Source organism: Mytilus californianus, unplaced genomic scaffold, assembly GCF_021869535.1.
Source record: "Mytilus californianus isolate M0D057914Y unplaced genomic scaffold, xbMytCali1.0.p SCAF_5, whole genome shotgun sequence".
NCBI classification, from domain to species: Eukaryota; Metazoa; Mollusca; class Bivalvia; order Mytilida; family Mytilidae; genus Mytilus; species Mytilus californianus.
The window spans coordinates 21,732,442-21,756,421 of NW_026262701.1; the positions used below are offsets into that span (position 1 = coordinate 21,732,442).

At 31.3% G+C, this 23,980-nt stretch overlaps 1 protein-coding gene and 1 long non-coding RNA gene across 6 annotated transcripts in view; one reads left to right on the top strand and one right to left on the bottom strand.

Annotated features, from left to right (window-relative positions):
- The window catches only part of LOC127702704 (uncharacterized), a 119,815-nt gene extending 113,002 nt beyond the window's left edge, over positions 1–6,813 (top strand). For 2 of the 5 annotated variants that reach the window (XR_007982540.1, XR_007982539.1), the window contains exons 2-4: positions 3,926–4,113; positions 5,857–5,991; positions 6,536–6,813. This is a non-coding gene — a long non-coding RNA (uncharacterized LOC127702704). Of the gene's footprint in view, positions 1–2,081; positions 2,774–3,925; positions 4,114–5,856; positions 5,992–6,535 lie in introns of those variants that run through there. The other 3 variants (XR_007982542.1, XR_007982541.1, XR_007982538.1) reach the window with 2 other exon arrangements.
- Positions 1–18,140, bottom strand: part of LOC127702690 (neuropeptide-like protein 30) — a 119,255-nt gene extending 101,115 nt beyond the window's left edge. The window contains exons 1-2 of the mRNA XM_052206992.1: positions 18,042–18,140; positions 17,468–17,478 (exon numbers count right to left, since the gene is read on the bottom strand). Of these exons, the coding sequence (XP_052062952.1) occupies positions 17,468–17,478; positions 18,042–18,108 (78 nt within the window). The 5' untranslated portion in view covers positions 18,109–18,140. The remainder of the gene's footprint in view (positions 1–17,467; positions 17,479–18,041) is intronic.
- Between the last annotated feature and the right edge of the window lie 5,840 nt (positions 18,141–23,980).

Below are 23,980 nucleotides of genomic sequence, written 5' to 3' on the forward strand. Positions count from 1 at the left end.
GCATCAGTATTGCGAAATTTTATAGTAAGATTGGAAATGAAAAGAGAAAAAAATATTGAAAAAAGTATGGTCAGAAAGAATATCAGACTAGCTATGAATATGGCTGGATCACAACATCGACGATGATTTGATTTTTTGTGTTACTGCCTGCCGTAAGTATAATTTATATCGTATCGTCTGCAATAATCTTACAAATTATGGCCGAAAGATCTCCATCAGGAAGATTCAAAAAAGCAAAAACGTACTCTAGGGCAAATAATTTTATTAACACTGACGACAAAGACTCACTTTCAGACCCCTCTACTTCTTATCATAATGAAGACACAGCTTCTGAGATGCCTTCTGTACATGTAGAGGTTCTTGTCAATCTTGACCACACATATGCCTTACCGCTGGTACCGCTGGTTTTCATACCACAAAGGGATGGTTAGGATTGGCTTTAGGGGTTATTTCTCAAACAGTTTAGGAATTAGGGACACAAATTGGGAAAAAACAAGGGTTTCCTGGTTAATGGACAATTTAAAAGCAGTGTAAGGTAGGTAATACAAAAAAAAATTGTACACTGTTGTACAATGTTGGATTACCTCCCTTACACTGCTTTCAAATTATCTATTTAAGACTTTTATGATGTATTGAAATTGGTAATTATGGATGCAAACTCCATTGGAAATTTGAATTGAGATTATGACCATATCTTGATGGAAGGAATTTTTTTTTGAAAAGGGGGAGGGGGTTAAAAAAGAAATTGTGAGGGCAATTTTTTTTTTTTCATTTCAGATTTCAGAAATTAAAAAGAAAACTTCTTCAAATATTTATTTTTTTAGGGTCAATTTGCAACAGCATAGTGTATTGCACAAAAGCAAAAAATTGAATATAAATTCAAGTCATATAACCAATTCTAAGTTTATGTGTCATATATTTAATTACAATCCAAATTCAGACCTGTATCAAGTGCGAATATTGTGTCCTTTTTCGCCCCAACTGTTCAGGGTTGGACCTCTGCGGTCGTATCCAGCTGCGCTCAGCGAAGCATTTTATCTACTATACATGCTATATATATGTTCAGACAGAAAGTTTGGGATACACTGGTATCATTTGTAACAACAAACATGCTAGGAACTATTTTTTCTGTATAGCACCGAAACCAACAACAAAAATGTATGAAACAAATTCCTATAATATATTGACCTATATGTTGTATACCCATTTTGCACTAGTGCAATATACCTTAAAAATTAATTGCGTCTATTATAAACAACAAAACAAAAATAAATTTTATTTTTTAAGCTTGCTTTGAAAATTTTAATGCAAAATGAGATTCTTTTTTGGACAATATTCCGCCTTAATCCTTCAAAAGCTCTATAATACATGTACCATTGATCTCTTTTTCGAAAATTTCATAATTTAGTCCTTGTTTATTTTCAAGTTATGTAAGTGGTTATAATTAACCACATTAAAATTTATAAGGAAATTCTGTTCACTCAAAAAGTACCATGTTAAGTTAAAAGGGACATAATCGGGTATATGTTCAAATGAACAGATTGCACAAAAGAACGCAGTTTTAATAATACATCAAAGATTTAGTTTGAGATCAGTATACCTACCGTCATTACAAATTTGTGAAAAATTACCAGTAATACATATTTTCAGCATATTGATACAAATGTACAGGATAATTTTCAAATAGAGTTAATAGTCAAATTACAGATGCAATCTTTACTGTCATGGTAACAATTTGAATATATATATATATATATATATATATATATATATATATATATATAAACATGATAGATGAAAGCTTTATTTTTATACAATAGAAAATGAAGAAAAAAAGGAATCACAGTATCTGCAGACACTTGCTGTCAAAAAAAAAGGTTCTGGAAGGGCATATAACAGTTTGTCAGGCATGATATTAATTGAGCTTAAACAACATGAACAAACAATCAGATAATTTATTTTATTATAAAAACTATTTTTCTGTTAAGCTAGATATATTAGGTCATTTGGTCCTTATTTATTTTTTTAATTTCACATTAATACATCCTTAACATTACCATTCTTAACTGTCATACAAAAGTCTCTTGTAGATCTCATAATTTCTCTGCAAATATTTTAGTTAAACTGAATTTTCATGAAACCTTTATATGAAAGATGAGTTTGAAGATGAATTTTGGTTTTCAAATCCTTCTAATTTATAATAATGACAGTTTATTTCCGTGAAAGGCATATTATGTAGATATACACGAAGGAAAACATTTTTTGTCAGAATATTACAAGGGAAGATAATGTTGTGAAATTTTTGAAAGGGGAGACAATTCAACTTGAAGGTTTTAACTGATTTTAACGAGAAATATAAAGCTTGGACAATAAATGGCAGAATAGACAAGGAGGAGGGTGTTTTCTTCTGTGAGCTTGATCAAAATAATTATAGTTTGGGCTAATGCAGATATTGCTTATTTCTTACAATATTACAATATGGGGCATTTATGTCCTTTAAACTCAAAATTTTATTTAAGCTAGTTTAAATTGAAATAAATAATTTCAGGGGTATCAACATTGATCGCTAAAAATACAGGAGGAGTTGTCCATCATGCAATAAGATGTCAGCAATGCAGAATCTGTGACAGTGCAACAAAAAGGGGGATTCAGCATAAAGAGCACAATTGTAAGAAAAATTGGACAGGCTCAGCGAAGGCTATGGTGCCTGATATGCTAGTTCAGATGGTAATGGATGTGAAGAACAAAGGGATCAACATAGATGAAATTGCAGGTGATGATGATACGACTGGATTCGACAGGCTGAAAAAGACATATCTCCAATCAAACATGATTAAAACCAGTGACAGAAATCATGTCAAAACGAATGTCATTATAAAGTTATATGCAATTAAAACATATTAAGCAGCTCTCTTAAATGGTTATGAATTCTTTACTAAAGATTTTTTCATTCATGATAGATCAAAACAAAGGTGATGTTGAAGGAATGGAAAATGGCCTAAAAACTATAGTAGAGCACATGTATGTGGACCACACTAATTGTAATAGATCATGGTGTGGATTTCTTAAAGACGAAGAACAATATAAGCACAGTAATTTACCTCATGGAAAAGACCTGACGTCTGATTCATTACGGACAGACATGGAGAAGATATTTTTTGGGAATGAGTCAGTCAATCCAAGGAAGCTTGCATCACTGTCAAGCTCACAAGCAAATGAAAACTTTAACAACATGATTGCTGCAAAAGCTCCAAAAGCGAAGCACTACTCCTCATAAGCAAGCTTGGGCTACAGGGTAGATTCTTCTATCTTGCAAAAGAATGAAGGATATGCCTATGTTAGTGAGGTGTAACTATATGCACCTTTTATTAGCTCTTTGAAAAATTTAAAAGATAGATGATCAATGTATACTACAGTCTAAGAGTTACTACTCTGGAAATATTACTTTTAGCAGTTTTTTAATCCCAAACTACTGTAAATGCAGATATTATTGCATGCATTTATTATTGCGATTTTTGAGAAATAAACGCTAATGCGATATTAATAACTGCGATTTATTGCAGTGGCTCCGGATTTCCAGGTGACCAATTAATTCAAGCTTCTTGAAGCTTGTTGTTATAACTTTCATTCATTGGAAAAAAACTACAAACATTCTCTATGGAGATAATTATTTGAATGGTCTGAGAAAGAACATTTTTTTTTCATATTAGGTGAATAAAAATTTAGGCAGATATATCAACAAAATATATGCAAGATAAATCAACTTGAATGCATGGATATGGAATATTACATCAGTTACGACTTGTCGCTTTATTTACAACTACATCTAAGTTTATATGCTATGTCTCTATTCATATCTTAATCAGTATGAAAAAATATAATTCAAAACTTTGTCTTATTTTCTTTATTTTATATATCTTTGAAGGTTCATGCATCCATGGGACTGTCTCCTGGAAAGGAAAAAAAAAAAAAAAGAAGCTCCAGAATCAACATGAAAAGGAACAAAAAACAACAAAAAAAAAGGCAAAAACCAAAGAAGCCAAGAGCAGACAAGAACATATAAGACTTCTAGTAAAGAAATAAGGGAAGGAAAAACTTACGAAAGTGAAATAGGTATATATTACTACTAAAAAGCCACCATTAATGTTTTCTGAAATATAATATTTAAATAAATCTTACATAATGAACAGAGTTTCTAACATCAAGGGCAGAATAAGGCGGGGGCGTGGTTGGCATGCGCCCCCTATAATTTGTAAAGTATGGGTTGTCCAAAGCTTAATTTCAATAATTTTACCAAAAAAATCTGCGCCCCCCTCTCCTTGTCATTTTTTTTTAGTTTGCATCGCCCCCCCCCCCCCCCCCTTCCCCCCCCCCTTTTTTTGCCCTGTACCTTAAATATTTCATTTAGTAAGATTTATTTATACTGTTATTATGAACTTTAAAATTGTATTTGGATGAATTGGGACTTTGCTTATTTATAGATTTTAATGTTGAAACAACCAATCTTCATATGTATATGCCTAAATACGATGAGATCTTCAGAATCTTAAAAATGACCACAACTATGCCAATTCAATACACATGTTTTATACATTTGTATGTTATCAATAAATATTAAAAGAATGTTGTCTTGTGTAGGGGAAAAATATAGTTATAAGAAGATGGGGTATGAGTGCCAATGAGACAACTCTACATCTAAGTCAAAATTTATAAAAGTAAACCGTTATTGGTCAAAGTACGGTCTTCAATACGGAGCCCTGGCTCACACCAAACAGCAAGCTATAGAGGGCCCCAAAAATTACTAGTGTAAAACCATTCAAACGGGAAAACCAATGGTCTAATCTACTAGTATATAAAATACGAAAAACGAAAACACTTATGAACCACATCAACAAACGACAACTACTGAACATCAGATTCCTGACTTAGAACAGGTTCAAACAATTGCAGCGGGTTTAAATGTTTTAATGGTACCAAACCTTCACCCTTATCTGAAACAACAGTGTAACATCACAACATAGAAAGACACACTATAAGATATCAATTGAAATGGCTTAACTCAATCAAAAGACATATTAACACCAGTGAACATACACTGAACAAAAAAATTTGATCTATGATACAATGTAAATACAAAACAAATAAATTAAGGGAAGAATAATTAAAGTAACATGTTATACCGCTGTGAAATGTTAAACAATTTAAGAAAAACAATATCCTTGAACAAAAATATCAGCCATTTGCAATTACTTTAAACATAGGTAAATGAAAATAATTTTGTTGTTAGGTATAATGTACAGTTCAAATAGAGAACGGAAATATTTTTACAAAATTAATAATTTTGATGTTCATAGTACGAAGAAGTGAAAATTTATAGTAATACCAAACACTTATCAAAGCTGGTATATAGAACAGATATAACCCTGATTAGCATTAAATAACAAAAAAGCATTACAATTAGTATCAACAGGTCAAATAAACAAGAAAGTACGATTTGAGAGTACTCGCAGTTACTGACAGCTAGTTAAAAGTCAAAAACATGCATGTATGTAAATATTTTAGAGACACTCCCACTTCTGGTTCTTCTTTGTGATTACTACAGTCTGTGTGAATTTTTTATTTAAACGTATTGAGTTAATTAAAAATGTTGTTTCAAAATTTAAATAAAAGATATAAGGAGATGGGGTATGGGTGCCGATGAGAAAAGTTAATTTAAGAGGATTACTACAATAGATACTTACTCTATGCAGGGATAAAAATCTGTGGTACATTACATATTATATTATCTGCTATTTGAATTATACAAGGTGCACAATGTACATGTTAATCCTTCAATAATTTATGATCAAATTATAGGATTAAAACCTGAAGTAACAGACAAGGAGTCCCAGGAGATTCCTGAAATACAAGACATCACAAAGATCTCTTTGAATGAACAAAAGGTTATCAAAGCACCAGTAGTAATTTTTGATTTAGAGACAACTGGCCTCAGTAAGTGTAAAATTAACGTCTAATGTTTTAATCTAAGTTTAATTTTGTGATACACGTCACTTTGATGTGAAAAATGCAAATTATACTTGTACATGAATATTGTATGCATGGTAAAAAAAAGTCCATGAGTTTAAAAAATGTTTTGCTTACAGTACATGAACAAAAAATTGTTATCAGCACAAAGCGATTTGTTTATTTTTAATACAACAGGAAAATTTGAATCACAAAGTTGCGTGCACTATTAAATAGAAACTTTTTGAGTTTATTGTTTGATGTCAATTGGTTTGTCCAGAACAGATTTAGTGTCAAACATGCATCATTTTTTTTTTTGGTTAGTTGCTGTCTCTTTCATACATAGCCCATTTTCATTATTTATTATATTTTATATTCACCTTGACATGCATGTGTCAATAATAATTAAATGCAAGATTTTGTGGCTTTATAAGTGTGTAAATGTGTATGTATGAAGCCAGATAAAAGTTGTTTTGATATTTCACTTACTCCTTGTCATCAAAGATTCATTTTATTTATTGTTCTATTGTAGGTAGGAAATCTGACATTACCCAATTAGTAGCCTATTCAGAAACAGTGAACTTTAGCACTTACATTTTTCCGTCCCAGGCAATATCCAAAGAAGCATCAGAGGTCACACAAATTTTTGTGAACGGTAATCAGATGTTTCACAACAGTACTGCAGTCCAATACAAGATGGCCCATGAAGCATTGATGAACTTTATTATATTTTTATCAAGTTTCTAGAAAATGTATTCTTGTAGGTCATAATATCAAACGCTTTGACAGCCATGTGTTATATAACCAATTGTATATTCATAACATGTGGAATGAATTTTGCTTACAGATTTGTGCTTTCTGTGACACCTTAGATTTATTCAAAAGTGTTGTTCCTAGTATGTCTTCATACAGCCAAACATCTCTTGTAAGAGAGCTCTTAGGTGAAACTTAAGGTGCTCATAATGCTATACATGACACCAAAGTATTGTACAAACTTGTAATTGAAAGAGGGAATTTTCAAGATAATGTGGTAGAATTTTCATTACCTGTTAGTTATCCTTATGATTCACATGTTATCCAAGAAAACTTGAACACTTTTTCTCATGCTATAAATTGTAAAGCTATTTCAAAATCTTGTGCGCTGAAGGCATCAAAATCTAACCTTAAATTGTCTCACTTAAAGTTAGCAGTACATCGAGATGGTATAGATGGACTTAAAGCCTTACTTGCTGATTGGTCTAACAAGGGAAGTGTGATAGTAACTAAATGTACAAGAGTTATTCAAAAACTGTTTGATTTTCTGCATGAAGATTGAAATAACATGTAACAATAAGGTCATGAAAAATTACCTGGTTCTGAGGTTTACTAAATGATACAGGAGGAAGGAAAAAAAAGGGAAAGGACCGTTTAGATTTACCCTTGTCCTTCCATATGTCCTGATCTTGGTTAATTTTTTACCTGCGTTGCAAAAAGCATCATTTATGTTTATCCTTATACATTTGTATGTAATGATATTGGTTCAGTTTATACTACTGGAGTTCAACGGATAGAAAACTTTCGTCAATGTTTTCTTGGCTTTTATGACAGAGAATGCAAATGATTTAATATTTGTTCTGGGATTGATTATTTATGCTATGGAATACATATTACCTCAATCAATTGAATGCAGACGCAGGTCCTGACCCAGTATTTGTCTTGTTGTGTATATATGTCTGTTTCCTAGACATATACATGGTATAGCAATGAATCTAGGGTATTTGAGGGTCCATTTTACACCAAATTAATTTTAAAAAAGCAAACTTTTCTTTCAATATTAAAAGTTTTTGCCAAATTAAAAAGAAATGTTTTGAACCATAAACATGATAAAGTTTACATGAGGTAGAGTCTGAGAATCAAGAAATAAATTCTATTTGGTTTAAATAAGAAGATTTATGATGATGTAATTTCTAATGACTGTTTTATAGTATAAAAAAATATGCTTTGTATTTGTTGGAAAATGTCAAATATATCCTCATTTCCTGATGAGAAAATAAATAATCGTACATGGTTCAAATCTGTTGCCATTTATTTCATTTCAGAAACACACAAAATGAGTGTGACATGTGTGATCTGATCAACAATACTAAATTCCTTCCACACCGACTGAAGGATACATATCCAAACTTATCCAGTGTACTATAGTCTGTAGCTGTTACTCAAAACATTAATTGATCACAGAAAATTATCATTTTTTTCCCATTTCAAAACTATCTATTCAATTATATTCAAGACGGATCTTAAGTCCCCCTTTTTGATGTTGTTGAAGGAGTGATAAAGATTGTTATGAATTCGTCCAGTAATTATATAAGAAACTGGATAAGTGCACTGTAAACCTGGTTTTACCCACAAATTGCACATGCAAATGTCATTACACAGTCAGAAGTAAGATGGTTGTCTACGGTTTTGACAATGCGTCCACTTATTTCCCGTAAAAGGATATACCAAAAATTGTTTTTATGAAAATGCAATACTCTAGCTTCACATGTCAATACTAAAAATATCAATTATTGACCTTGGGTTCAAAGGTCAAGGACACATGCAGTCCTTAGCACATGACCTACCCTCATTTGATTATACACATACATAACAAACTTCATATTAATTTATATAACAATGCAAACAAAATTGTTGACATCCAATCAATCATGCATACTTGAAATATCAATTATTTAACCTTGAAGCCAAATGTCAAGGCTTAATTGCTAGCTGTCATGATGGTATATAACAAGCTGTCCCATGGTTTTACAAAAACATACAATACATCATTGATTTATCTCAAAAGACTAAAATGTTAAGGCTCGCACAATTAACTACAGGTTTATAATATAACACTTCGTAAGTTTCAATTATTTGACCTTGAAATCAAAGGTCAAGTTAAAAATGTGGTCTTTTTGGTACACAACTCACCCTCTCAATATTAGACACTAACATACCAAATTCCATTGATATATCTAAAGAAACAAATAAAAATTTGAACAAGAAAAATAGTTAATTTTCAAATTTATTCAATTTATGAATTAAAAATTAACTCCCTTTTTTGTCTATTTTCTTGTCTCAATTAACTCGTATCTTTCTTATATGGACGGTGACCTACCATTTTTTTTTAATTTCAACTTTTAAATTAACATTTGGAGAATTCAATTACAAAAAATAAGAAAATTCTATGGATTAGAAATGACACTTTTTATTCAATAAATGTATCAATCAACGTTTTTTCCTTCATTGTCTATATGAAATTTGCGTCAAAATGTTCATTTTACCTTAAATTTTCAAATCAAAATTTTGAGCTTGGAACACTGGTGACACCATGTTTTTATTTGATAATTTCGAAGTACATATCACTAAGAAGTTTCCTAAGAAAATAAAAAAATCTATGAATAAAAATTTAGACCTTCCATCTACCTTAACGGACTGAACTTCTGATTGACTCTGGCAACAGTTACAATACACTGGACTTTAAGCAACCAGCAATCAATCAATCAGTTACAATACATTGAGACTATCATTTATTTTCTTATGATCAAAGGTATTGGTGAAATGTAAACACTTCTAAAGCATGGAAGACCTGAAACTTGTATGTTTTCAAGTTTGCTTCTCCCTCAACATTTTGGAAACCTTTATCATGGCAAATGAAAATGTATGATACACAATTCTTCTCCAAATGATGCTGATGTTTCGTTGACTTCTTCTAAAAACGTCTATTGCTTGTTTTGTTTTCACGAATTTGCAGTAATTTCCCATATTGCAATGAACATGACATGAAAATTAATTAATCAACTTTCGAAACAGAGATGAAGCAATTATATACTTGTCAAAACATTTGCTTAAAAATTTATTCTGTTTGCACGGCGTGAATATTTTCACCAAATGAAAATATCACTTTATAACTTTATGTTTTATACATATTTCTGTGATTTATATTGATTCGCAGGTTGTCTATCAATTTATGAAAGTGTGTCATTCTCTAATTAGAGCATCCTGGTGTTCTTATTCTGTGATCAATGCTTTTCAACGTTTCAAATCTTTTCGTATTTCCTTATTTTGTTTCTAGCTCCATCAGTGAAAACATATTTTAAAATTCACATTTTATGCACCTAATTAATTGTGTACTTGGAGTTTGTATCTTAATTTTTGTTGTTTGTATCTTACTAGAAATAGATTTTTGATTATTTTGGTGTTCACGACTTTTTTCTTATAAATTGCACTTTTTAAGAAGATTTAATATTTTTTTCTTGAAACAGATATAAACTTCAAACAATTTTTACAATTATGGTTTGACAAGGAAAATATGATATTGGTTTTTTATTATTTTTGTTGATCAGATCAAAACAACGGATCTTCTTTTGGTTGAAACGACCTTTGCGCACAAGAGCATTTCATTCAACGAGAAAACCCAATACCGTATAGTCAGCTATAAAAGACCCCACCAGCAGAAATTCTGATTGAAGAATAGCCCATTTTTCCGTTACCGAAATTGAGTCTTTCATTAAAATACTGTGGTCAAAAGGAAAACAACTACTACAACTACTACTACATGAGACAAACTGGCTTGTTGCGTTAAGCCACAGGAGCGTGTCTCTTATTATATCTAACCCCTACATCTTTATAAAAAGTCTAGGTTAAAAAATCTGAGACAAGTGCGTATGCATTAAACCTATACGCAGGACGAATTAGTTTTGTTTTGTTTTTTTTATTCTAACGTACAAGTATTTTAAGCCTTTCGAATGAAATCAAAACTAGGTAGATGCCAAATTTCCAACACCGACAGTTTCTGTAGCAGCAAGAAACTTTATTTTCCTGTAAGCTATAAAGCAAAACGAACCAGTGGGGAAATAAAAGCATCATAAGTAGGGACCAACGGCACAACATCATTTTCAAATTGAAAATAAACAATAGGGAAGGAAAAATCGTCTCTTTTTAGTAAACATTGCATGCAGTTTTATGTGTGAAACTGAAATATTGAAACCAAGAAAAGGACAAATATTGTTCTTCTTTTATATCTTTTGTTTTTAAAGTGTGTTTCCTGGAGGCAAATGTCAGCTGTAAAATTAAAGCATTTTTGGTTACTTAAACCAATGGCATACATACCATTAAGCGACCGTGATATATATTGTTACCTTTCAAATAAATTAAGACGGATCTTTAAAGGGCTTGGCAAAAAAAGGTAATTTTATAACAATACCGTAACAAAAATGTTATCAAAGTGACGCAATCCGTACCCATTGGAATATCACTTAAAATGTTTAATTTGATTACCGAAACGTACGTACACAATACAGTTGTTGCTAAGGACAGAAATGAATCATCTCATCACTCACAGTGGTCTCTAGCTTATTAATTCTTATTTTCCTCGACAAAATTTCAGGAAAATACAATAATCGCATTGTCAGTCCGTCATTCCATCCGTCTGTCCGTCTGTCCGTCATGTGACCGAAACAAATGGTTTTCGGAAGACAACCTGAATATCCATTGCTAACTTTGAATGAAACTTACAGGGATCAAAAATACATGGAATGGAAAGAAGCCTATTAATATTTGGGCAATATGTCAAAGATCTAGGTCACTGTTACTAAAACACGGATGTTTTGGTGGAAAAAGGGTATCCAGATGAAAACTCGGAGGTCAATATGTCAATGGTTAAGGTAACTGTTGCTCTCAACCGACCCTCCTTGATTTTTAAATAAGACGGACTAACCTAAAATTAGATGTTTCGCAGTTCTAGTGTCAAATGCTGACATATATTTAACCACGGAAGACATTTTTCCAGCGTACCATGAGGTAATGCACTGTTGCTAACCAGGTTTTGTCAAGACGTCGCAGAGATCGTTCCAATGTCTTTGCGACGTATTTTTTTTGCGGTCTCAGAGACGTCATATCGCGGTTGCAACGTCTATACAACTGGTGTTTTAGCAAAGGGGGAATATACAGTTTAGGACAAAAAGCTAATTTATTCTAGCAAAAAACAATAATGGACTTTACGCAACGTCGTACAAAACGCAACGTCAACAAAAGACAACGTCAGACAAAAAGCAAATATTCGACAAAAAGCGGTGTAATAAAAGCATTGACCATACATTTGATGAAAATAGTGGTACTATGTATGATTGAATGAAAAACCTAAAAATTAAAAATAAAATATAATTTTTTGTAAACGTCTTAACAGTATATACTATCTGTATCTCTGTTGCAAGAGTTGTTCTATCAATGTACATATCACGATCTTGAAATATGGGAAATCACTATAAATTTGTGAATAGAAAACCATGCTCAAGGTTGTTTTAAACAAATTAAAGGGGATTTGGGGACCCAACTTCATAACATACGAGTTATTAGTAACTCCATGAATTATCAGTGTTAAAATTTCACCTTAACGTTTTGTTTTTTTTATTAAAGGAAAAGAATTAATGGTTCCATATTTATGTACCAGATCTTGAGCCAGTAAGTATTCGGGAACGGAGACCTTTATGTTAGATTGAATTGTTGATTGATAAGGCATTATTTTAGGCAATATGAAACAGATCGTGTCTAAAATATTCATAATACAAAAAAATCTGACACAAATAATCATGAAGAAACACATTTGTACCGGTATCAATTATGTTTGTTTTAATAAATTCATTCAGATGATTCAATGCTTTTAAATAATCATAAGACTCTTGTTTACAATAGACATGCGATTTCTGTTTATATCATTAAATTGTGTTGTTAGTGTCCGATTGTAACCTTAAAACAGTGCATTCAAGTGCTGAATAGAGTTAGAATGAATACCTATTTATTTAGAAGCATTAGATTTTCATGTCTTTGGAAATTCAATGAAAAAAAAAACTAAATTTAACTCGTTACTGAGGATGATCAACAACAAAAAAAAAACCTGTTAAAACACGCATCTGAAGTATCAGAGTTTAAGCCTAGTATCTTTAATTAGTTGTTCAAACTAAAGTGATGTTACAATATTTATCTTATGGATGGCCTGGTAAACGTTGTGTTTTATGTCTAAAGAAAGTGTATGCCCATTCTTTCAAAAGGGTCTGCCGAGCAAAATTTATGGTGTATATATGGCCATGAACTGATTGTCTCTGCTAGTAAAATCAGAATCTTCTTTTTTGAAGTCTCAATTCTCCTAAACTATAATCATTGTAAGGAAATTGAAAAAAAAATGTTTTATTTGAACATCTTTAGGGTACTGCTATGTTTCGTTCTTCATTTGAATAACGTTGTAATTTGTTCGTTTTACTCATTCTTCAGATTTCTGTGTAGTAATCATTTGTTCTATTTTTGGACTGTTTATTGTACTCAAATATAAAGAAGATCTACATCCCATTTCGAATAAAACCACTTATTCATAGCCCCATTGCTTTCTATGCTATAGTATGCCTCTTTCAAGCATTTATAGCTATTTTTTCTAAAGTTCAAATAAAGTTGCAGTTATTTCATAGAAAAACTATTCCTTATCCTGATATGTGCTGAATATTCAACATACCTTCCATTACAAATAAGGGCTCGCTGGTTTCAGGAAGTTTGGTAGTACTAATCAGGTACTTCTGATCTTGGCAACAGTGCAAATATGGCATCATATCATAATTTCATATATTTCTATTTCAATATTTAAAAGAATATTTAAAAAATGGTTCTACAGTGATCCAAAGTCCATAAGCTTCCATTTGATACTAAAATTATCCAAACAGTTTTCTCTTTGACAAAGTTGCAGCTATGCGTAGGAACTATTTTATGTGAATTTGTATATTCTTTGTGACCGAGCACAGATTAGTGGTTCTATACCTAAAACAGAACCACACTTGCTACATTGACTTCTCCTTTCCTCAATATCATTATGCTTTATTCCAAGCAAAAAAAAAGTACATAAAAAAGTGTACCAACATTGTTTCACTTAATTCATAAACTGGTAGCAACATTTTGTCCAAAGAAAACAGCATATGGATAGTATTGTAGTGACCGATATGAGACTTTTTCCATTATTAATAATAAGAGTCATAGTATATAAATATCTACTCATTCAACAATATTGTTCTTACCTTAAGTCTTTATCTGAACAGAATTTGGTTATTGAATATAGATATAAAAGTGCAAACAGAAAAAAAAATTGAGAGTTTTGTCCCTCCTATTTTATGAAAAAGGATATTTTTGGTGCACACCACACTTTTCTGTATATGTAATAACATGGATAAACTCGAGCAATTGATGTATCTCCTAGATAGGGCTCCAAACATATTACATTTGGTGCAAAAACAGTAAATGTGTCCAAAATAACCTCATTTTGATATCTTTTGATTATTATTAGATACTTGTATGATTAACCGAATTACCCAAAAATGTTTGTAAAATGCCTTTTTGTGTAAAACTGTTGCTGCGCATTTATATGTTGACCAAAAACTTAGCGTAAAATAAGTAAAATACGAAAATATCAAGATATTTATGACGTCATGGTGACATCACAAATTACTGTTGTTTACTAAAGTAACAAGATTATATCAACCTGTTCATGTATCAATAAAATTCAGATTTTTCAAAGTTTGAGAGGATTTGCAAATATTTACATACAATTAACTAAACATTCGTGTTTTTCCAACTGCAAATCAATCGACCACAATAATAACGATGGATTGATACATACAAAAAGTAACTAAGAGGAAACACAAATAAAGCTTTATTTATCTATCATTCATATCAATATTGATATCTTTCTTGTTTCAGTACTAATACAGATAGCCTTTGTTTCCCGAATATGATCCTAAATATGGACCGTTATTCCAGCCCTTATTCCAACCATAACGTCCGTGGTATCCATTGTATCCATTATAGCCATAGTAACCATTGTTGTATGGCCATGGTGCATTATATCCTTGATCATAACCCTGAAATTATAAAAAAAACATTAAATTTTGAATTAATTATGACGTAGACATATAAAACAATTCAAAACCGATGCGTAAATAAAGGCAACAGTAGTATACCGCTGTTTGAAACTCATAAATCGATAGAGATAAAAACAAATCCGGGTTACAAACTAAAACTGAGGAAAACGCATCAAATATAAGAGGAGAACAACGACACAACAAAAACACAACATTAAAATGTAACACACACACAGAAACGAGCTATAATATAACAATGGCCATTTTCCTGACTTGGTACAGGACATTTTAAGAAAACAATGGTGGGTTGAACCTGATTTTGTGGCATGCCAGACCTCCCGCTTTTATGGCGTAACATCAGTTAATAAGATGAAAATATATTAACTATGTAGTCGATGATTTAAGTCCAATCGAAAATAAAGAGACAAAACCATGGCAAAAAAAAACGTAAAAAGAAAAAAAAGAAAAACAACAGTATACAAAACGCAACAGGGAATGAAGACTGCCCAACACGAACCCCAACAAAAATCGTGGGGATCTCAAGTCCTCCTAAAGGGTAAGCAGACCCTGTTCCACATTTGGCATCCAACATGTTACTCATGAACGTACATACCCGGTCAAAAATCGTATTCAGTAGATCACATTCGAGGAAAAGAGGACGGAATTATGGTTACAACAATTTGTACATATCTGTTGTCATCTGTGAACTAGATATTCCATAACAGTCAACCAACTGGTGATGGCGTCCGTTAAATTTTAGAAGGGAGGGTTTCAACTTCACTTCTTGGAACTCTTTGTTTAATACCTTCAAGGAAATCATGATACGAAATGCAAGGTCTAGAGTATCGTATCAACTAGGAGAATCATAACCATATACAGGCGCTAATTGAATGTTGCTACGAGAAATGGAAAGTTCACAATTAATATAAAAATCTGAAATGATCTCTTTTGTTGTTAAGTCTTTTTTCAAACAATCCTCATTGTCAATTTATATATACAAGTCAAAATATGAGGCCGACTTAATAATATTAACGGTACCAATGTTGCTGCACTAGATGGGCATTTCGACAATAAATGTCTTTTCAGTGATGCTCGAATCCAAAATATTTGAAAATTAAAATACTTATTAAAAAAATGAAGAGCGTACAAACTACAGAGGTCAACAAGTATAACCTTAACTGTATTTGTTGTATTCTTTATTTCATGTCATTGGGATACATGTGTTCAACAAAGTCATAATTTTTTTAATTATTCAGGGTGAGGACATCATCTTTATAGCGAAAGTGAAGTTAAAGGATAATGCTATCTTCTTTTTATTCTTCCTAAGAACCTCTTGAATGCAGTCAGCTTCATATAAATAAAAGAGGAACATGTCAACAAAAAGAGGCGTACAGTTGGTTCCATCAGAATATATATACATTAAAGGCGATGCGGCTTATCCGTCAATCAATGGCAACACCAACCAATGCGACATATAGTATTCAAAATACCTTTAACAGTTGACAAATTTGTATATACAATCTGTACCTAATCATATCGCAACTAAGCAGTAATGAAAACTATCAAACAGGGACGTAAAAATGTATTATAACATTAGATTCAAAGAAGGACATTACGATACATCTATTAATCGATAACGAGGATTCTGATCATGAATTTGAAAAAAACATTTGAACATAAAACAAGATTAAACATTTTTTAAGCACATAACAAAAAGGCCATTTATGAAAATTTGATAGGTTTGCATCCAAATTGAGTCATCTATCCAACAAGACAGAAAGACAAGGATGTGAATGACCTATAGTCGCCGTACGGCATGCAACTCTAGTTTAGTCCATTTTTTTTTTTTTATATATTTGAAAATATTTGAACATGAGTTATATACCCAATAATAAATAAGACTGTTATAGTTGATTGATATATTATTAATAAGTTAATATGTTTATAACGTGACGTTACCACTAACAACGTTTATTTTGAACAATTTATATCAACGTTACCTCCTTTGTTGCGAAGAATAAATGTAACGTGACTTTACGACTAACAAAGTTTATTTTGAAAGATTGTCTATATGTTTACCATGAATATCTTCCGTGAGGAGTGAAACCGGTAGTAACAATGTGAACAATGTAGACTATGTGAACAAAGTAGACTATGTGAACAATTTTTGATACAACGATATATATGCATTTTCTTCTTTTTTTTCTTATATATATATATTACTGTATAGAGTGCGCAATCTCACGTCTATAGTTTTTTCAATATTACACACTGAGGGCTTATTGGTTGAAGATTGATACGTAGAGTGATATGGAAAAAAACCATCTCATTTGAAAAAGTGTTTGCCGTTTATTTATGTCCCTAAATTAGATGTTTATCACGTATCAATTAGACTTTGTAACCGTGACTGAATTGTCACGGATGTTGGACACCGAACGATTTTCATTCATTGTATTATAAATAACGTTGACTTGTATTAACTGTTAAGTTTATGATAAAACCAAATATCTTGATGCCATACCATAACAAACTTCAAATATTTTTAAACTTACATAACCTGCATCTGAGAAAAAAAAAACGTTATCAATTATAATTAATCTTTATTTAGTCTTGAAAATAATATACTTGTAATCATTGTCTGAAACTTTTATCTTTAAATAAATAAAAATATTTCTTATTATTTATGTGCCAGTAAATGATAATTTGTATATTATATATAAGAATTATGGGAAACTATAACTATAAGAAGACAAACAATAGCAGAGCTATAATATATAACAAATTTTTCAACAACATCAAAATAATGACAAATAGTAAGGAAAAATACTCACTTTAAGAATACAAATTATAGCTTTCTTCCTGTTTTCCCATCCCTTTGATGTTGTTGTAATTGCCAATTTTGGTAGGATATAAAGACTTAATTTAATTGTTTCAAGAGTTTGTTTCCAATTTAAAAATGACGAAATTGATATCTAGTATTTTTGCATGTAGCTACTGTCTCTATTTAAAAAATCCGACATAACATATATATCAAGAGTTACGTACATACATATTGTTTGACAATTAATAAAAATATTAAAAAAATTAAATTTAATGAACGCTTTAATAAGTCAAACCTTTACTTACCACTCTGAACGGCAAATAATCCAATAAGGACTAAAGCCAGCAAAACTGTGACACTGAATTTATTCATTGCTACTAAATCAAGTTTTCTGCAGGGATAATCTGATTGCTGAGAAATACTCTTTATATACATTTCGCAATCAAACCACTGTAAATCAAGAGGAAAAAACAATCACACACATGTTCCTATTACAATAAGATTAAAATAAAAATAAAAATTTCAGTGAACTACATAATCCCCATTCATTGTCATATTAGATGCAAGAATGAAAATAAAAAAATTAGAAATACCAAAAGAATTAAGAATATGTTAATTCTATGATTCATTAAAAGAAAAAAAGAAAATCATTAAACTGCTGTTGTAATAAAAAGTAAAATAAAAAAAAGAATAAAAAAAAAAACTGAACTCAAAGAGAAATTCAAAGTGGAAAGTTCTTTAATAAAGTGAAAAGCTCAACCATATCAAACGAATGGGAAAAAAAACAACTGTCATATTCCGGATTTGGTACAAGCATTTCCTGATGTAGAAAATGGTGGATAAAACCTGGTTTTATAGCTAGCTAAACATCTCACTTGTATGACAGTTGCATAGAATGTCATTATATTGACAACAATGTGTGAGCAAAACAAACAAACATAATAGGTAAAAATGTCAAAAAATGAAGTACAGCAGTCAACATTGTTATATAATAAGGTGACACCACATTTTTATTTCAAACAAAGGCAAAGTTACTTTTAAGCATTTCTTTGCTACCACACCCATTCAGTTATTCAAAATAGAAAAAAGTTAATTTTAAACAGCAATTTCAAAAAAGGTTGTTATCGATTTTTTATATTGATATCTTCATATTTGATAAACTTTCAATACCGTCAATCCTTCCTTTTCCCGACACAAACCACGCAAATAGAAACCCTATAAAATACGCACCTGCAATATAATATGAGAAAAGTAATTAACAGTTTCAATTGAGTACACATTGTTCCGTGGCAAAACAGTTACTATACGAGTCCATCTTATTTGTTTTATAAGTTAGATAGTAGGTAAAAATCGGTAAAATTTGCCAGTTCTTAGATATTCACAAATGTTTGAAAACTCAGTCAGATATCATGAATAATTTTTCAGTTGCATTCCATTATAAAGTTTGCAAATTTATTCATATTGTTCTTTGCCTTTAACAAGTTTGTTGAAATATATTCTACGCACTGCAAAATATAAGCTGTGTCTTAATGCAATTTTGCAATTTTCAATGTTTATAACTTATCATGCTGCCATTTGAATTCTTCCCATACGAATGAAGCTGGTAAAATACAGAAGAAACGACCTGTTTTAATCTGTCTATGGACATTATAAGACCGTTGGGTGGGGTTTGTTTTGCTCGATCTTTAGTTTTCTGTATTGTGTTTTTAATACTTTAGCATGTCTTTAATTCGTTTTTCGTTTTTGTCATGACGTTCTCAATTTGTCATCGACTAATCAGTTTGAATTTCTTTTTGGTATCTTTCACCACTCCTTTGATCACATATATAAAGCAATATTGATTCATAAGAATAATACAGTACCTTTCTGCATGTTTTTACTGTTTATTTTTAACTTATAACAGAAAACCTATGTTTTTTCTCTCTTTCAATCCTAAAAGGTCTTTTCATATGACATTAAAATTAAAAAAAAGACTAAAACAATATAAATTATAGTTAGTTTATGCAATTTTCAGGCTCACATTCAGGTACCTAGTCTTAGTGAATGAAATCTTACGTGTGATACCTACAAATGCTGTCAATTAAAAGAACTTTGCATCAAAGGTAAACGGTATTCGGCATGGAATTACAATGATTTTGGTCATTTAAATTATAAAGATCATTATCAAGCGAATATCTTATTTGATTAAAGAACTTTATAGAAATCCCTTTTTATACAAGATCGTGTCATTTTTGTTGAGCCTACAACAAAAGTCACGGAAGCGAGACATAGCGATCGTACACCTCGTTGTCGTCGGCAACATTTATGTTTAATCTATGGTTACAAAATTATTCAGCATACATATCTCTGTTCAACTCTCTATGGAAACTAAGACAAAAATTTCTTCTTTATCAAATGAAAGTCAGTTAAAAGAGTAAAAGAGGTAGGGTCAATTTCCCTTGTATTTATTTTACAACAGGATCATATTCAAAAATGCTTTCACTTATGACTTTTATTCATGGTATCACCGCGCAATGTGTGTAACGTTTTCAAACATAATGTCTCCTTCTTAACAAATCAACAAATTATAATTTCCTGAATGAAGCCAAAAACTCAATTGTAACAGATTTTGCCAAATATCAAGTATTTTTCCTAAAAAATATTTAAAAAGGAGTTCGGGAACCAAAACTTAAATTCTGTTGAAAGTAAGCCATGAATTGTTTTTAATATACAAATTAATTCACTTTGGTGAGCAATGTCTTTTGATGTCAAAATCTGATAAATAAAACCCCTTTTGAATTTCAGTTGTATATCAAAATTCTTAAAACAGGATCATGTAGCGCAAAATAGCATTTTTATTTTATGGAAATGAACAAAGTAAAATTGGTAAAAAATTATATGTTACGTATATGATATATTGACCTGTCCATTTTTTCCAAAAAATTTAGATAATGGTATTTTCAATGTCTAGCAGGATTAAATACTTTTTATATTTTTACCATTTTCATTTATCACTGACATACAATCGAACGATAAATTTTAAGACATAAACAACTGTGTTAGACCATCCATCCATGTTACGACACTGATACTGTAAATAAAGAAATAGCATCTAAACAAAAAAGCTTCTATTTTTTTTCGTGTTTTTGGCAGTCAACTTTACACTTTTACAAAGACAGAAGCAATCGTAGGCGAGACACGTATGCCGCGAAAACCTTTACGAATATTTAACAACGTAAACAAGATTTACAAAAATTACATCGAATCGCTACTTCTGTCCCTTTATCAAAAAAATGTAGAACAGAACTCTGATCAATTATTGATTTTTTAATTAGCAGAAAATAAAATGTTTTGTCTACTGACTTCCTTACAACTTCGTCAAGTAAACAGCAGTACGTGATCGTATCTGTTGCTTTTATTTAAAGATATGACACGGGTCGGTTGAACAGCACTGTATTTATACAACAAAACACACATATTATAGTAAGAATAATAAGGAAAACGCATTCATTTTCAAAATATAACTCTAATTACAGATCTCACAGTCTAGTAGTTTTGTCATTGTAAGACGGGTATATGTTTACCGAGGATAACGTATCATAAGATCCCATAATTACTTTTAAACTAAACATGCCGGAGAAAAGTTCCGAATCTTGGATAGAACAAACAAGCACTGATTTCCAAAGTGCGGACGTGACAGAAGACACCTTAATGTAGAATTTACAAGAGCCAATAACAAATAATGATGAAAACAACGAACATTACATTTTCATACTGATACTTTGAAATAAGTATTTTCACCTTGATGTAAATGTGTCTCATGATAATGATAAAATATCGCACAATATGAGTGCATATTGCTACCCAGCTGCTTCCAGTAATGTTTCTTGTATCTAAAAAATCTATCCTTGGATTATTGTTTTTGAGACAAGAGACAGGATCATATGACACATTTTTGAATATAGATTTATCAAGGATGATTATGGCACCCTCAACGGAGTTGGGGTGACGTATTGTTATTCCACGTTTCTTTTTTTATCCCACTTTTTTTGTCCAGCTTATATCTTAGAAGTCTATGAACAAAATGTTATGGAACTATACCATAATGTTAACAAGCATTTGCAGATTTGCAATCGGGGTATGGCATTTTCAAGATGGCCGCCGTTACCATGGAAACAGCAAAAATGCGAAAAAAATCAAATTGCTCCAAACTGCAGGAAACTTCACAGATCTAGTGACTGGCATTTGCTGATTTGCAGTTGAACGTTGGAATTTTCAAAATGGCCGCCGTTACCATGGAAACCGCTAAAATGTCCAAAATTTTAAAATGCTCAAAACTTAATGAAACTTTACAAATTTGTTAATTTGGATGTGTAGATGCACTCTTTGACTTTGGAATTTCAAAATGGATGCCGTTTCCCTGGCAATGGGGGAAGGGTGCCATCCGTTATTGCTAGCAACTACAAATCTACTTATTACTTAGTTTGGTTCCCATTGGCCAAGTGGTGTAAGAGGATTTTTATAAAATTGAACGGACGACGGACACCAAGTGTCAACTAACTAAGGTAACTAAGGCATTTTGTAAATTGAGCTAATAATGAAATGCACTGCTAATCTGGTGTTATTGGTTTTCTTACTAACAAAAATCTGTATTTCTGGCCGGCTAATATTTCAAAAAAAAAATATCAAGCCTTTATTAACAGTCAATAGGTTTAACCGTAAATGTGAATACATATTGTAAATTTGAATCAATGATAATTTCTTTGCAATAACATTGAGAATGGAAATAGAGAATATGTCAATGAGACAACAACCCGACCAAAGAGCAGATAACAGCCAAAGGTCACCAATGAGTCTTCAATGGACCGTGAAAATTCCGCACCCGGAGGTCGGCCTCAGCTGGCCCCTGAATAAAAATGTGTACTAGTTCAGTGAAAATGGACGTCATACTAAACTCCAAAACATATAAATGAACTAAAATTAAAAAACATACAAGACTAAAAAAGGCCATAGGCTCATGACATGGGACAGGCGCAAAAATGCGGCGGGGTTACACATGTTTTCTGAGATCTCAACCCTCCCCCTATAACTCTAGCCAATGTAAAATAAAGAAACACACAGCAATACGCACAGTAAAACTCAGTTCAAAAGAAGTCCGAGTCCGATGTCAGAATAAGTAACAAAAGAAACTTAGGAAAATGACAATGATACATCAATAAACAAAGAACTACTAGCAGTTACTGACATGCCAGCTCCAGACCTCAATTAAACTGATTGAAAGATTATGTCTTCATCATTGGAAGATCAAGCACAATCCCTGCCGTTAGCGGTTTAGTATCATATCATCATAAAATATATGAGAAGAACATAACCCGTATCATGCAAACAACTGGTTTTAGTATAAATGTGTTTATTTCCGATGCAAAGACCCTATCAGTAAATCAATATTAGTACCAAAATATGCCATTCTTAATGATTTGACAACAGTATCGTAGCTATGTCCATTCTGAATAAGTCTGTTTAAAGGTTTTGCTAGCTTTTGAGGTGATGCCGACATTTTTGTGCTTTGCAAAGAATATTACCATAAAAGATTGGATGTGAAATACCTGAACGTATAAGATGTCTGCATGTTAGTTTATATTTACAAATGATGTCCTTGTACCGATGATAAAATTTAGTAAATGTTTTGACTAGTTTGTGATATCTAAAACCCTGGTGTAATAATTTTTATAAATGTATTCCTAAAATAAACCATACAAGTTTGATACAGATTTAACAATGAATTATTTGTAGTGAAATGAAACCATGCCAGCACGTGTTTTGAACAATTTCCTTGTCGAATAATCAAACAATGGAATTTTATTAGAATTGTTTTACAATATAGATAACACTATAATTATGATGTAAACATTATGTTATTATAATAATACTGTAAAATCATGCAGAGTCAAGCGAACACTTACATGTTTTAAATTATTATCCGCTTTCATTTGTCGTGTAATTTTTGTCTTTTAGTCACCATCTGTTTATAATGTATTATACGATCCAATACAGCTATTGTGTAGTCTTGGTACACTTTCTGGCAAATTTTACAGCTGATAAATATGGTGACTTTGCTAAACGCATCTATCCCATGGAACTGAATATAAAGGTAGTCCACTGATATAAATAACCTGCCTTATATCTCAATCTACATCTAGCAATTGACAATGAGGATAGTTTGAGAACTGAACTTTACAATAAAAGACATGATCTAAGCTTTCAT